The sequence below is a fragment of the Mrakia frigida genome (genome assembly GCF_051309035.1).
Source record: "Mrakia frigida strain ATCC 22029 unplaced genomic scaffold BDY24scaffold_36, whole genome shotgun sequence".
Classification (NCBI taxonomy): Eukaryota; Fungi; Basidiomycota; class Tremellomycetes; order Cystofilobasidiales; family Mrakiaceae; genus Mrakia; species Mrakia frigida.
This window is the reverse complement of record NW_027481245.1, coordinates 1-13691: the sequence shown is the minus strand read 5'-3', so window position 1 is coordinate 13691 and position 13691 is coordinate 1. Positions and strand designations below refer to the sequence as shown.

General features: G+C 54.0%; 6 protein-coding genes across 6 annotated transcripts; all 6 read left to right on the top strand.

The window, feature by feature from the left end:
- Positions 1 to 64: 64 nt before the first annotated feature.
- BDY24DRAFT_400736 (uncharacterized protein) lies at positions 65 to 427 on the top strand. Its single transcript, XM_076641996.1, has one exon. It carries the CDS (start codon positions 105 to 107, stop codon positions 270 to 272), a length of 168 nt encoding a protein of 55 aa, XP_076493257.1. The 5' UTR covers positions 65 to 104; the 3' UTR covers positions 273 to 427.
- Positions 428 to 607: 180 nt separating this feature from the next.
- On the top strand, positions 608 to 1848 carry BDY24DRAFT_186590 (uncharacterized protein). The gene has a single exon (XM_076636366.1). It carries the CDS (start codon positions 890 to 892, stop codon positions 1700 to 1702), a length of 813 nt encoding a protein of 270 aa, XP_076493256.1. The 5' UTR covers positions 608 to 889; the 3' UTR covers positions 1703 to 1848.
- Positions 1849 to 1901: 53 nt separating this feature from the next.
- Positions 1902 to 2973, top strand: BDY24DRAFT_186578 (Dabb family protein). The gene is made up of 4 exons (XM_076636365.1): positions 1902 to 2209; positions 2371 to 2394; positions 2538 to 2594; positions 2784 to 2973. Exons 1-4 carry the CDS (start codon positions 2027 to 2029, stop codon positions 2844 to 2846), a joined length of 327 nt encoding a protein of 108 aa, XP_076493255.1. The 5' UTR covers positions 1902 to 2026; the 3' UTR covers positions 2847 to 2973.
- Positions 2974 to 3860: 887 nt separating this feature from the next.
- BDY24DRAFT_186569 (uncharacterized protein) lies at positions 3861 to 6493 on the top strand. Its single transcript, XM_076636364.1, has 9 exons — positions 3861 to 4417; positions 4568 to 4666; positions 4784 to 4879; positions 4966 to 4977; positions 5062 to 5172; positions 5260 to 5418; positions 5517 to 5771; positions 5865 to 5983; positions 6058 to 6493. The coding sequence occupies exons 1-9, from the start codon at positions 4116 to 4118 to the stop codon at positions 6174 to 6176; spliced, it is 1272 nt and encodes a 423-aa protein (XP_076493254.1). The 5' UTR covers positions 3861 to 4115; the 3' UTR covers positions 6177 to 6493.
- Positions 6494 to 6675: 182 nt separating this feature from the next.
- Positions 6676 to 9046, top strand: BDY24DRAFT_400728 (complex I 30 kDa subunit family protein). Its single transcript, XM_076641995.1, has 9 exons — positions 6676 to 6830; positions 6942 to 7051; positions 7136 to 7324; positions 7504 to 7615; positions 7772 to 7852; positions 7986 to 8026; positions 8111 to 8187; positions 8333 to 8396; positions 8511 to 9046. The coding sequence occupies exons 1-9, from the start codon at positions 6701 to 6703 to the stop codon at positions 8568 to 8570; spliced, it is 864 nt and encodes a 287-aa protein (XP_076493253.1). The 5' UTR covers positions 6676 to 6700; the 3' UTR covers positions 8571 to 9046.
- Positions 9047 to 10734: 1688 nt separating this feature from the next.
- On the top strand, positions 10735 to 13691 carry BDY24DRAFT_400725 (Gti1/Pac2 family-domain-containing protein). Its single transcript, XM_076641994.1, has 9 exons — positions 10735 to 10852; positions 11026 to 11214; positions 11307 to 11405; positions 11527 to 11591; positions 11705 to 11726; positions 11805 to 12083; positions 12193 to 12327; positions 12425 to 12492; positions 12594 to 13691. Exons 2-9 carry the CDS (start codon positions 11140 to 11142, stop codon positions 13630 to 13632), a joined length of 1782 nt encoding a protein of 593 aa, XP_076493252.1. The 5' UTR covers positions 10735 to 10852; positions 11026 to 11139; the 3' UTR covers positions 13633 to 13691.

Below are 13691 nucleotides of genomic sequence, written 5' to 3'. Positions count from 1 at the left end.
AACTGCGCACTTCAGCGAATCTTCGAAGCTGACCCTCTCCCTCCTTCCTCTCTCCCCTCCTAACCCCGACACCCCTCCTCTTCTCTTCTCGGAATCTACGCGACATGGGACTCTCTGAACGACGAACCAAGCAGAAGATCGGCAACGATCCTAGGAACTTGGCTTGGAGACAAGGTGCGTCCCAAAACTCCGAGCTCAGGTTTTGTTCGAGCTCGTTCGCTCTTCTCCTTCTTTTCTTTTCCCTCCTCCCGCTACAACCCTTTCGAGCTTGACACCCCTCGAGCTCGAGCTCAGGCTCACGACTGAGACTCGTTCGACTCCACATCTACCCTTCGCTTCTCCCTCGTCTTTCCAAACCGATTCGCTGACCTCTTTCCCTCCCTTCCTTCTCTCCTCCTCTCCCCTCCTTCTTCTTCTTCGCAGACACGACCTCTTTCGGAGCTCAGTTCCTCCTCAAAGCAGGCCACACCGCCGGTACTGCTCTCGGACTCACTCCTTCCAACGGTCTCGTCAACCCCATCGCCGTCGCTCGAAAGCTCGACAACTCGGGAATCGGAGTGGGCAGGGCTCGTCGAGAGGGAGACGCTGAAGGAGGAGGAGCTGGAGGAGCTGGAACTGGGTTGGACGAGCTGTTGAAGAGACTGAGAGGAGATACTCCTGGAAGTGGGAGTGAGAGTGGTGGTGGAGGAGGAGAGAGGGTGTTGGGAGGGTTTGCGAAGGCTGGAGCAGTCGAGGAAAGGGACACGATCGTCGTCGGGAAGGAGGAGAGTCAACCTGTTGCTAGTGGAAGTGGGACGACGGAGGAGGTGACGACTGTCGTCGAGCAGCCTAAGGTTAGGAGATTAGCGTGAGTCAACATCTTCCTACTTTGCGTTAGTATCCCGCTTCGATGAGAAGCGACGCGAAGCTCACCTCTCTCTCTCTCTCCTCCCTCCCTTCTTTCCCTCCCGTACCCACCGCCCTCCCCACGTCCTCGAACTCATTTCCACCCGATTCCCTTCCCTTTCACAGCCATCGTCAAAAGAACCTAGCCGCCAAACGACTCGCCTCCCAATCTCCTCTCGCCATGTCTGAAATCCTCGGAATCCGCTCCTCCGCCAACTCTCCCTCTCCCTTCCCTTCCCCATCCCCTCTCGGAACCCCCATCACCTCGTTCGACTCGGAACCCAACCCTATGGACAACCCGAACCTCGAGTCCTCGAAGGGAGAGTTAACGACGAACGCTAAACTCAGCGTCGGCGATTACTTCAAGCAGAGGATGGAGGAGAAGAGGAAAGGGTTCGAGGAGGCTATGAGGTTGGCCAGGGAGAAGGAGAGTGGTGCTGGAGAGGTGGTCAAGCCTTCGGAGGTGTTTGGGGAGGAGGAGATTGTCGTCGTTGGAGGAGGAGGGTCTGTCGCTCCCGTCGTCGCCGCTTCTGCTTTCGCTCCTGCCGCTGCCGCCGAGGAGTCAGAGGAGGAGGAGTCTTCGGAAGAGGAGGAGGTAGTGGTGGTGGTGAAGGAGAAGAAGGTCAAGAAGGAGAAGAAGGACAAGAAGGAGAAGCGGAAACGAGGGGAGGACGACGACGAGGAGGAGGACGCGTCGGAGAAGGCTAGGAAGAAGGAGAAGAAGGAGAGGAAGAAGGCCAAGAGGGAGGCTGCTGGGATGGATGGGGAGGCGAAGAAGGAGAAGAAGAGTAAGAAGAGCAAGAAGACGGTTGAGTAGGAATCGAGTAGAGTAGACGTTTCTTTCCACTCGGTTTGTTGGTAGACCCTTGACCTCTGCTCTCCCTTCTCTTTCGCTTGTTTCTGTTTCTGAGATCTTGGTTTTCTTCTTTATTTACGTATGCATCCCTTTTTAACGACCTGCACCAGGCCTCATCAACTGAGAGCAGAATGAGCGGCCGAGGGCTGAAGAATTGTCAGCTTCCACTCGACCTCCACTTTCGAGCTCACGTTCAGCACCGACGTTCAGCCTTCCCCTCTTGTCCCTTCTTCCTCCCAACCACCACGAACCCAGCCTCGACTTCGCCTCCCTCCCTCTCAAATCATGACCATCCAACACATCGTCTCGTTCGCCTTCCCTTCCTCTACTCCTTCGATCCTGTCCGAAGTCTCGAGACGATTCTTTGAGCTCAAGGAGACTTGTTTGAACGAGCGAGGCGAGCGATATATAGTCAGCATCAAGGGTGGGAAGCAGGATAATTGGGAAGAGAGGAACAAGGGGTTGACTGTAAGTATACCTTAGCTTTTCAGTCGCTCTGTACGTCTGGTAGCGTGAAGAAGGATGCGTTGAAAGGAGGGAGGGAAGGAGATGGAGAGCTGACCTTTCCTTCGTTCTCTCGCCTCTGTTTCCCCCTCTATCTATCGCCCCCGCTGCCTTTCCTATCGCAGCACGTCTACCTTCTAGAGTTCAAGGTCAGTGGGAAATTTTGGGTCCGAGAGGTCGTCTTTTGAAGGAGGGAACGAGAAGAAGGAAGAACGGAGTCGAGCTCGAGCTGACCTCTCCATGTCCTCCCTCTCTTCCAACTTTCTTCACCGTTCCTTCGTACTTCCACCAGACCCACGAGGATAGGAAATACTACATCGAGAAGGATCCCGTTCACAACGAGTTCAAGGTACGTTCTCTTCACCGTCCTTTCATCCAGCGAGGGAGAGAGAGGAGACGAGTCGGGTAGCTCGTCGTCGACGTCCTCCTCAACCATCTCCTTGTATACAAGAGCTCGTTCTTTTATCTCCACTTTGTAACTGACCACCATTTCTCATTTCTACTTTCCTCCTCCTTGGCATCTCGTCGGTTGAGGCAGATCTTCGTCGGTCCTCTCGTGAGCGACGCGCTCGTGCTGGACTTCACCGAGAACGTTTGGTAGCTCTATCTTGAATATGTGCTTAACGAAATCGAAGAGGTCCGGGGCGGGGCTAGGGACGAGTGCTTGTCGATAGAGAACGACTGAGGGAGATACGACGAGGCGAGGAAGATGCTGGCCATCTTGACGCGTCTTCCTTTCCACGAGGACCAGCTCTCCACTGTTCAAGAGGAGGTCTCAGAGCTAGATCTACAGGTAGACAGAGAGTGATCCACCTAATCCTTTTGCACTTGGTCTACCGATCAATCACAACGAGCTCAATCCTCCCTTTCTCGGCCTCCGTCAAATGCTCCCACTCGTCTGGGAGTGGATTGTCGAAAATGGGATTGGATCGACGTGATCTTGTTTGCGAAGTGGTTCAGGGAGGGAGGAATGCTGAGGTTGAACTGTTTGGGGGAGAGTGGGTTGAGGTGGACCATCAAGAAGGAGGACGAGCTCAGGTGTTGAAGCAGACGTTGGTGAACGAGATTTAGGACGAGGAAGAGAGGGCGAAGGTCGAGTTCGTTTTAGTTTGAGCACTTTGATGAAGCGAATCTTATCTCATGCGGCTTGCATTCATTCCGTCAGCAGGGAAGCTTCTCGAGTCCCTTCGACGGCGACGTGTCTCGTTCGCTCGCTCGCTCGCGTCCGAGGTCGATGAGACGTCGGCCTTTTTGGATTGAGCGAGGAGATCGATATCTCGAACTGCTGCCTGTCAGGAGTCCTGGAATAGGAGCGGATTAACTGCCACGCTCGATCCTCTGAAAGAGCGGGAGAGCGAGAGGAACGGGGAGGGGGAGAGGGCGATCGGTCGGTTTTCTTCGTTCACCTTTGACCTTTCTCATCTTCCTCGACTTCAAAGCTCGTCAGCTTGTGTAGCGTACAGCAGAACCTCATCTATAGCTCTTCTATGCTAGATATCTCTGAAAGAATGAAGAAAAAGTTTCGCGTCGGAGGAGGAAAAGAAAGTCAGCCTCTGATCGAAAAGAGGGAAGCTGAAACTCCAGCTTCCCTTCCCTCCCTTCTCTTCCCGTCCAACGTCGACCACCTCCCCTTCTCCGAGAGCCTTCGTTATGCCGCCATGATCGCTCTCTTCCCGCCTCTTGACCAGTCCCGAGACTGAGCGAAGGGAAGGAGCGAAAAAGTCTGTTTGACGGGCCTCTTCTCTTCCTTCTCTTCAACCCACACCCTCCCTTCCCTCCTCCCTTCTTCTCCTCGCCCTCCTCTCCTCTTCCTCATCTCGACGACGACCACGCTCCTTCGGCAGCCACCTCCTCTCTCTCAACCTCAATCATGACTCGAATCCTCTCCTCCCTCCTCCTCCTCGCTGCCGTTCTTCCCTCCGCCGTCCTCGCTAAGAACGAGTCGGCCTCCGACATCGAAGCTCGACCCTTTGGGATCTCCTTCGGCTCCTACTGCAACCCTCTCACCAGCTGGAAAACTCCTTCGGGCGCTTGTGTCGACTTTGCAGATTCGAGGGACGCCGATTCACTCCCAACAGGGAAATCTTGCCCAGTGTCCTGGTACTACTCTTCGGAGGTCACCAGCTGTGTTCCTTCGAGCTACCTCGCTTCTCTTTTCTCCTTTTGGACTTGGTGAGCCTCCTCTTCGTAATCTTTTCGTTGGAGAGGAACTTTGTCCCTGGAAGGAGAAAGGAAGGCATCGTTGGAGAGGAGACGGAGGCGACGATGCGACGGAGGGAGCTGACTCCTTTTCTTCGTTCTTCTTTGTATCCCACCCTTCAGCCCTGGAGGATTCAGCTCCTTCTCGAAGAGCGACTACACCTGTTCAGGATCCGTCTGCGCTGTTCCCAAGTCTTCTTCGAACGACTGTAACGACAACATGTACGTCCTTCCCTCTCTGTCTCTCCCTCCCGTCTTTTCGTTCGATCGTGCTTTTCTCGTCGCTCGCTGAGCGTTAAGCTCACCTTTCCTCTTCTGAAACTTTTTCTCTCTTAACAGCGAGTTCTGGTGGTCGACTAAATCGTCCTGCTGTGTGAAGGGAGGATCGTCGACCCTCACTCCTCCTTCGTACCACTCCTGCCCCTCCGGTTGGTCGTGAGTTCTTCGTTTTCGTTTCCCACCCTATCATCTCGAGCTGCGGTTGACCAGTCTTTCATCGTTCTTTTTCATGCGTCTATCAGTTGGGGAGGAAGGTTCGTCTCTCGTTCTTCTCTTTCGAGCTCGAAACGATCGACGCGTCGAATCGAAGCTGACTCGCATCCTTCTTTTCTCCACAGCTACTGCATACCTTCGACCTCTACCGACGCTAGCAACAACAGCCCTTCTTGCAAGGTCAGCGGTCACAACTGGTTCTCAGACCTCTTCGCCTGCGCTTCCGACACCTTCGAGTGAGTGGATCCGTTCGGTCTTCGTCTCGGTCGCTTCCTCTCATCTGACCCACTCCTCCCCTTCTTATCACCTTTTGCTATCCTCAGGTCTGATACCGGATCCGACTGCTCGACCTCGAAGCAGTTCTGGTGGACCAAGGCCAACGGAGGAGGGTTCTGCTGCACGACTGGAGACTCTTCGAGCGACCAGCCTCCCTCTGGCTCTTCTTGCCCTAGCACCGGATGGTTCTGGGATTCGGGAAGGAAGTGAGTACTGTCTAGTTGTTCACTAAATCCTTCCAAGTCGCCCCTCCCCGAAATCAGGACTGACTTTCGTTCTTCTCGCTCTTCCTCCTCTTTCAAAGATGCTGCATCCCCAAGACCACCAACGACTGTTCGACTCCCAAGCCTACCTGCAGCACCAGCGGTCACGTCTGGGACTCTTCGTCTCGATGCTGCAAGGGACCTACTCCTTCCGGTCGACGAAAGCGAGCTCTTCCCTCCGTCGTCCCTGCCGTCCTTCCTCTCGGATCTGGACCCGACGCCGCTCGATGCCCTCGTGGACTTACCGCTTGCCCGATCGAAAACGCTGGAGGTCGAAACGGAACGGACTACGAGTGGTGAGTTCGCCTCTTCTCTTTCCATCCATCTCTTCTCGTCGAGGCGCGTCGAATCGTTCGAGTCGCTGACTCTCTCCCTCTCCTTCCTTCCAGCCTCAACCCCAAGACCGAGCTCGAGTCGTGCGGAGGATGCAAATCTCTCGGAAACGGACAGGACTGCACTGCAATCACTGGAGCCAAGTCGGTCGGATGCGAGGTTGGAAAGTGCAAAAGTTCGTTTCGTCTTCTCGCGTCCAGCCTCGATTCCGCCGCTAACCTCGAGATGTCTTCCCCTCTTCCTTCACAGTATACTCCTGTGGACTCGGCTTCGTCCCTTCCTCTACTGGAAATGCTTGCGTTCGATCTGCCTCCTTCACCACCCAACATCGACGAACCAGCCCGGGATCCCTTCGCGCTCGCCTCTAGTTTCTCATTCCTTTCGCTTTTTCTCTCTTCGTTTTCTTCGGTATCTTGCTTCTACCTTCTTTCCCACCTTTCCATCCTCCTCTGCTTATAACTGCTTCCTCGTCGCTACCTCTAAAACCCTTCCTCTCCTTGCTTTCTCACGCGTCGTCGCCATCGATTTTTTTGTTTTGCTTTCGTGCTTCTTTGTTTCTGCTTCTCGCTTTCTTTGAACCTTGTGCTTGCCCCTTTTGCTTCCCTCGCTCTTTCGTCGTTCTGCTATCTTGTTTGCTGTCTGTCTTCGTTGCTCTGTCCAGTCCTTTTGTCCGTTGCCTCTCGCTCTCTCTCTTTTGCCGTTTGGTTTTTCTTCCTTCGTCGCTCACACACTCTCTCTTTGAATATGAACTTAAATCTAGAGGTCCTGTGCTTTTTTTTGGAGCCGAATCCTGAAAGTCCGAAGAACACTATGTACACCGAACAATATATTCAGAGGTCCAACGTCGCTTCCCCTCCTCCCTCTCTCCCTGACCCCCACCATCGATCCCACGATGTCTCGACCTTTCCTTCTCTCCTCCTCTCGCCGACTCCTCCTCTCTTCTCGTCCCTCTTCTACGACTTCTCTACTCTCTAGTAGTAGCAGCCAACGATCTTTCTCGTTCTCCCTTAATCGTCGACAAGGTGAGCTTTGAATCCATCTCAACTCTCCTCCTTCCCCTCCTTCTCCCCCCGTGGAGACCTCTCCCCTCTCACTCACGTCCGTCTCTTCGTTCCTTCTTCTCTCTAATACAGCCACTCTTACTCCCATCCTCTCCCCTGTTCCCTTCCCTGAACCCGTAGGGATCAACCCCGCCTCTCGATTCGAAGGAGAAGACAACGAGCAGCTACACGAGTACGGACAGGTCCGTCTCAGCTTCCTCCATCGCTCTTTCAGCCCTACACCCTCCTTAACCCACGTTAATCACTCCTTGTCGTTTCGTTAACAGTACCTCCTAGGATGCCTCCCCAAATACATATCCCAGTTCTCAATCTACAAGGACGAACTCGTCCTCTACGTCGCTCCTTCAGGAGTCGTCCCCGTCTCGCACTTCCTCAGGGATCATTCTCAGTGCATGTTCAAGAGCGTGATGGACATCACAGCGGTCGATTATCCAGAGAGAGGGAACAGATTCGAGGTAAGTCGGCGAGAGTGGGTTTCCAGGGAGGACGGAGAGCAGAAGGGAGGAAGGAGGCAGAGATGAGCTTCGACGTTCAGCCCTCCTTCCTTCGTTTCTTCTTCCTTTCCCGCAAGCCCTTTCTTTATCGACCCATTCGGCAACTGAACTTACTCTATTATCTTCACTTCTCTTTGCAGGTCGTCTACAACTTCCTCTCGTACCATCACTCGGCCAGAATCAGACTCAAGACCTTCGCGGACGAGGTCACGCCGGTCCCTTCCCTCGTTGGATTGTATAGAGGAGCGGATTGTGAGTTGGATTCGTATCCCTTCTCTTTTAATATCCCTACTTCTCTTCAGCTTTGATCTGCTGAAAAGGTGGAGGGGATTCGAAGGAGAAGAGCCGTTGAGGTCGAAGGTGAGCTCGAGCTGAGCGCACTTCGCTTCGTTCCGTTTTGTTAAACAGGGTTCGAACGAGAAGTCTGGGACATGTTTGGAGTCTTCTTCACGGGACATCCTGATCTGAGGAGGATCTTGACCGATTACGGTACGTCCCTGACCTTTCCTTCTTGAAGCAAAGGGACCAAGACGCGAAGGAGAGTCGAACTGACGCGATTTCCCTCTCCCTCCTTCGCCCTCTCCCCATCCCTTCTCCATCGCCTCTGTATCACGTACCACAGGATTCGAAGGTCACCCGTTGAGGAAAGACTTCCCTTTGACGGTTCGTTCTCTCTCGTCTCTCTCGCTCTCTCTCTTCGTTCGACTCCATCTCACTCGCTCCTTTCGTTTTTTGACTGTTCAATAGGGATACACCGAGGTTCGATACGACGAGGAGAAGAAGCGAGTCGTCTATGAGCCTGTCCAGCTCTCCCAAGCGTTCAGGTACGTACATCTTTACCGAGATCCAGCCTCTTCACTTCGTCGGAAAAGACGAGACGCGTCGTTCTTCAACTCGACCTCGATCGCTGACTACCCTCCTGTCCCCTTCCCTTCCTCTTCCCTTCTTCTCTTCTTCTTCCTGATACAGAAACTTCGACGGAGCAACCTCACCCTGGGAGCAGAACGGTCCAGGAATCGACATGACGCCCGAGGTTCGTCTCGGTCTCCTCTTCCCCTCCCTCTTTCTCTCTCCATCGTTTAGTCGCCCTCGCCTTCTTTGTCTTCTTTGCTCAACTGACCTCTCTCCTTTCTTTCTTTCTTCCCAGGCTTTCCGGATCCCTCCTCCCGAGCCGGAGAAGAAGGAAGGCGAGGCGCCGAAGAAGTAGTGCCCTCGACGCGACTCGTTTCGCTCTCTCTCTCTTTTTCGCTCGACTTAACGACCCTCTTTTTCTTCTTCTTCGTACGCTTTGTACACCTCTTTTATGATGACCCTTCTCTCACTTTCCCTCCTCTCTCTTCGGCGGCGAGACTCCTGTCGTTTCCTCTTCGGGTCGCTTTCCGTTCCCTTTCCTTCTTGCTTCTTCTCGGATACCTTACAGCGGGCTTTATCAGCTTTGCCTTGGGATAGTTCGAGTCGAAGCAAGGAGGGGAGAGGAAAGGAGGAAAAAGCTACAAGCTCGAAAGGCTCTCCTCGTCGATTCTGATCATTCTTTCCTTCCTTCTTTCTCGACTCCTTTGCCAGCTGCGATGCTCCGGGCACTCATGGTCAGCAACCCGATGTGTTTCATCTGCCTTTCCAAGGTTGCTCATCCCCGCTCTCTCTCTCTCTCTCTCTCTCTCCCTCCCCCCCATTTCCGTCGCTCATCCGTCCGTTCCGTCCCTTCTGGGTTGTCTCCCTCTCTCTCTTCTCTTTCTGTTCAACTGTTTCTTCTTCTAACGCGATCGTCATCTTGAGTGAGAGAGAAGAAGGCAGTCTGTACGGGGAGAGAGAGAGGAGACGGGGGGAGAACGAGAGACAAGACGCGTCGCGGCTGTCTCTATCTCCCCTCTTCTTTGTGCCAGCCGGACTCGGGTCTCTAGCTGCTCCCCTTGACTCTCTAGTATGGGCACTGAGGACACCTGAGTCAACTTCGATAGGTGTACATACTACAAAGAGCTTGGACGGCTCGCTCAGAACTCGGCCCCTTTCCAACCTTCTTCTTTCTGTATCTCTCCTCTTTCTTGGCTGTCTGGTCCAAACAGTTCGAAAACCTCTTCCAACCTTACTCTTTGTGGTACCCGAGTAGTAAGTGCTTTGGGTACCAAACAAGCGACAAGAACCTTCCGGATCCAGAAACGAACGAGGAAGGTCGATAAGAACCTTCGAGCCTTTTGTTTGGGTCTCTCTCTCTCGTTCTTTGGACCTCCTCACGTGCACCGCTTTCCTTCCTCGTGTCTTCTATCGTGAAACATCCGAAGATATGGTTTCGAGAACAAGAACGGGGTTCCATAGGAGGGACGGAGGGAGAAAGAGAGAGCGCGTCGTGTTGCCCAAGTTTTCGTTTCCCCCCCTCCTGTTTCCTCCCAAAACTGACTGAAGGTTTCGGGCTGGATTCTACCTCTTCCCACCGAATTCCTTTCGCAATATGAGTACTGTCGACGACACGTCCAGCTTGCTCGCCTTTCTCGTCGAGCTGCCGCTGCTGGGAGGGAAAGCTCAGTCGCGGCGACCGTCGATTCTAGTTCCGATCTCGTGCCTTTTCATTCAGGCTCCTATCAGTGCATATTTGGCCAGCCTTCAGGAAGCGATTCACCACCGGCCCCTTTAGAACAAGGGAAGAGCGAATTAGGAACGCAAAGGAACGACGCCAAAAGCGATCGGGAAAGCGAGAGCTGCTTGATCTCGTCTCCCGTTCTTTGGTTTTCTGCTCGGTCTTATACTACTCTCTTCCTGTGACCTCCACCTAATTCACTCTGTTTAATCACACCTTCAAGCTCCTGCTGTAGCGTTCGAGCTCCCAACGAACGACGGGAATATCTTGCCTCGTCGCTCGAAGCGCGGCGACCTGGGAGAACAGTTGAAAACACCGTTGAGACTCGAGTCAGGGGTCTGTCTTAACTTCATTGCTTCGGAATCCTGAGTCGAGGCCTCGACCTCGATGTCTGTAAACTCCCCGACTCACCGAAGGGACAGTTCGAAGCCTGGGCGGATCGTTCCAGACGTTTTAGGGCCTCTCTCTTGTACCAGCTCCGCTGTTCATCGCCAGAGAAACGGGTACTACGAGCAGCCGCAGTCGAACAACGGAGCCGGAGAGCTTCCGACGTCTGGCTTCCTCTCTGTTTGTGATCTACTTTCGCGATGAAGCGTGAGAGCAGGAAGGGGACGGGAGGGGCGGGAAGGGAAACGAGAACGCTTATCTGAAGAGGTAAAGTGCTGATCGCTTTCAAGGGAGAGCAAGGGAGCAAAAACTGAGCACGGGCGGCTTCCATCCGAGGAACGACCCTTTGACGCGCAGCCTCCATCTCGAAACCGAAACGAAACCAAACAAGAAAACAAACTCAGAAACCAGACGAGAGCCCCAAACCGACCTCTTGTTCGCTCTCCCGTTTCCCAACCAAATCTTCTTCTTCTCCCCTCTGAACTCGGATCCTGTCTTGTCTTGCCCCCCAACGTCGATCTTCCAACCTCGTGAGTCCCAGCTCGAACTGAAGGTCGCTGAGCAGCAGCTCCCGAGCGCTCTCTCTTCTCCTTTCCTCTCTCCCTCTCTCTCCCTCGAGCTCTCTCTGTGCCTCTCTTTGCAGATCGCTGATTTCCCTTCCTCACTGTCTCTCGAACCTTTTCGTGCGTTTGATATCCTCCAGACCTCAGAAACAGTCCAGCAAACCGTCTCCTTCGTCGACCTCAAACCATCAAGCTCACCAAACCTCAAGTCGACTCGGTCCTTACTGCACCCTCCCTCGTCTCTCTCTCGCTCTATGGACTCCATCCGAGGCGGATTGACGCCTGCCATTCCTTTCGTAGGTATCATCGAGTCCACTCACGACGCTCTGGTGAGTCTTTGGGTCCAAAACATGGCTTTCCTTCCTCCGCTCTCGTGGCCGCCTCGAAGATCTCAATTGTCTCTCCCTTCGTCCCCCCACAGATCTGCTTCGAGGCAGCACGACGCTCCATCATTCCCAGGATAACCAGACGGCTTCTCGAGACCGAGAAAGCGTCGTTGATTTCGTCGGGTGCTGTCTTCGTACGTATTGCTTTCCCCTTCTCTTTCGACGGCGCACTCCTCTTTGATTCTTCACATGGTGTCGCCACCTTTCTCGCCGCGCATACGTAACGCTGACTTTCGTCGATGGTTTTGCTAACAGGTATTTGACGAGAAAGAGAGCCAAATCAAGCGCTGGACCGACGGTCTGATTATTTGGTCCCCCAGGTTGGTCTTTCTTTTTCCCTTTTTGGTGGAGTCTTTTGAGTCCCCGCTCTCAAAGTTCTCGTTGTCTGACTCTCTCGCGGTTTTCTCTTCTATTCATATTCACTGCCTCCTAGTCGAATTCTCAGCAACTTCCTCGTACGTCGTCTCTTCTCGTCTGCTTTGAACTCGACTTCGAACTCGAACGCGTCTCATCTTTTCCTCCCCACTTCTCAGATCTACAGGGAGACGACCGCTCGCACCGATCGCCATCACCCCAACGTCAACTCATCCTCTCGAAAGAGAACAAACTCCAACTCTCCTACCAACTTCTCCTGCGAGGATATTTTGGACGAAGACGTGAAGAAGGAGCAGCTTGTCGCTCCGAGGAGGAGAGTGAAGGGAGGAGGTTGGACTGGGCCGGTCGAGGGTGCTTCTGAGCAGGAGAGGGAGAGGGAGCTGGTTGGTTCCTTGACGAGTACTTACAAGTTCAAGCCTGATGGTTTGATCAAGAAGGTGAGTCCGATCTTCGCGAGATTGGATCGAGGGCTCGGACGCGTCGCGTCGAGATCTGACTCGTCCTTTCCTCGTTCGATGGCTCTTCCGCTCTCCCCCTTCCCCTCAGACAATCTCCGTGTCAATTGATGGCGTCGCTCAACATCTCGTCAACTATTACACCATGGAGGATGCCCTTTCTGGAAGACTTCGTTCTCCGTCGTCCTTTCCTGAGCTCGCCTCTCTCGCGATTCATCCCGATTTCGTAAGTCCGTTCAGAGTCCTGACCGGTAGCTTCGACGCTTTTCGGGTGATAGATGAGCTGACGAACTTTTCCTTCCAAATTTCTTACATCTCTTCAGCTCTCCCCGACTCACTTCCGTTTCCCTCCTCGCGTCGAGATCGACGACAAGGGGATCACTCGATATAGGTGAGCTCATTTCCGATCGCTCTATCATCGAGAGGGTCAACTCAGAGCATCACTTGTGTGGTTCACCGCTAACTCCTTCTTTCCCTCCGCTTTGTTCTCAGGGAATCGGACGAGTCGATCCCTCCTCCTCGAACCATCTTCGTCGCCATGGCCAGCGTCTCTCCAGATCAATCACCGAAACCTCCCAAGTTTCCACGCCAACGATCAAACAGCTTCCCTCCAACCGGCAACATCAAGGCTCTCCTCGTCAGCTCCCCTCTCAGTCAGGTCGTGACCGACTCAGGCTCCTACTTCCCCCCCACCAACCTTCATCCTCCCTCTTTCAACATACCTCCCAACCAACAAACCTACTACATCCCTCATCCTCCGATCTCTTTCGAACCCTCCTACCAACCTCGAGGTCCATCCCAACCGCGTCGACGATCATCTCCCTCGGAACTCGACGCGTCGAGCCCTCCTCAGTCGGAGTCCTGGAACTCCCTCCCGTCGAAGCAGGCCAGCTCCCATGACGCCAGCTCGTTTAGGTACGCGTCATCCAGTCAGGATACGGGGAACAAGAACGGGAAGAGGGATCGAGAGACTTGGTCGGAGCAGCAGTTTCAACCCACTCGTCCGTGTTTCGTCACTCAGAACAGCACCGATTCCTACTCCCACCTTGGCTACTCCCTTCCATCCCCTTCCCATCGACCTGCAACCCTCTTCTACCTCACTAGCGCATCTCCTCAACCTCTCCTCGCCAACCAACGCTTCGCGGAAGCCGTCCCAACCTCCCTTTTCCTTTCGAACTCGACGAACACCACACCCTCCGAACCCCCTCTCAACTCTCCTCCCTTCTCCTACGCCTCTTCCTCGGCTCCCTCGTCCTACCAAGAGAGCCATCTCTCCCATCAGTACTATCAAACCTCCCCTCCCTCCCATTCGACGCATCCTCTCCCCGGCTGGACTTCAAACTCCTCTCACCTCTCCTCGTTCGATCAGGGACGGGTCATCGGAGACGTGTACGCTCAGCAGGCAGGAGAAGGTTGGGGCGTGCCGAGTGGGTTGATGAGGGGGGAAGGAGGAGAAGGGGAGCTTAGGAAAGGAGGAGGAGCGAGGGATCAGCAAGACATGGGCTTCCTCGGGGCTCGGTGCACGGGTTAGCCTAGCTTGCTTCTGGACCTCTTCCGATGGTAAAATTTGATGAGGTTCAATACGGCTAA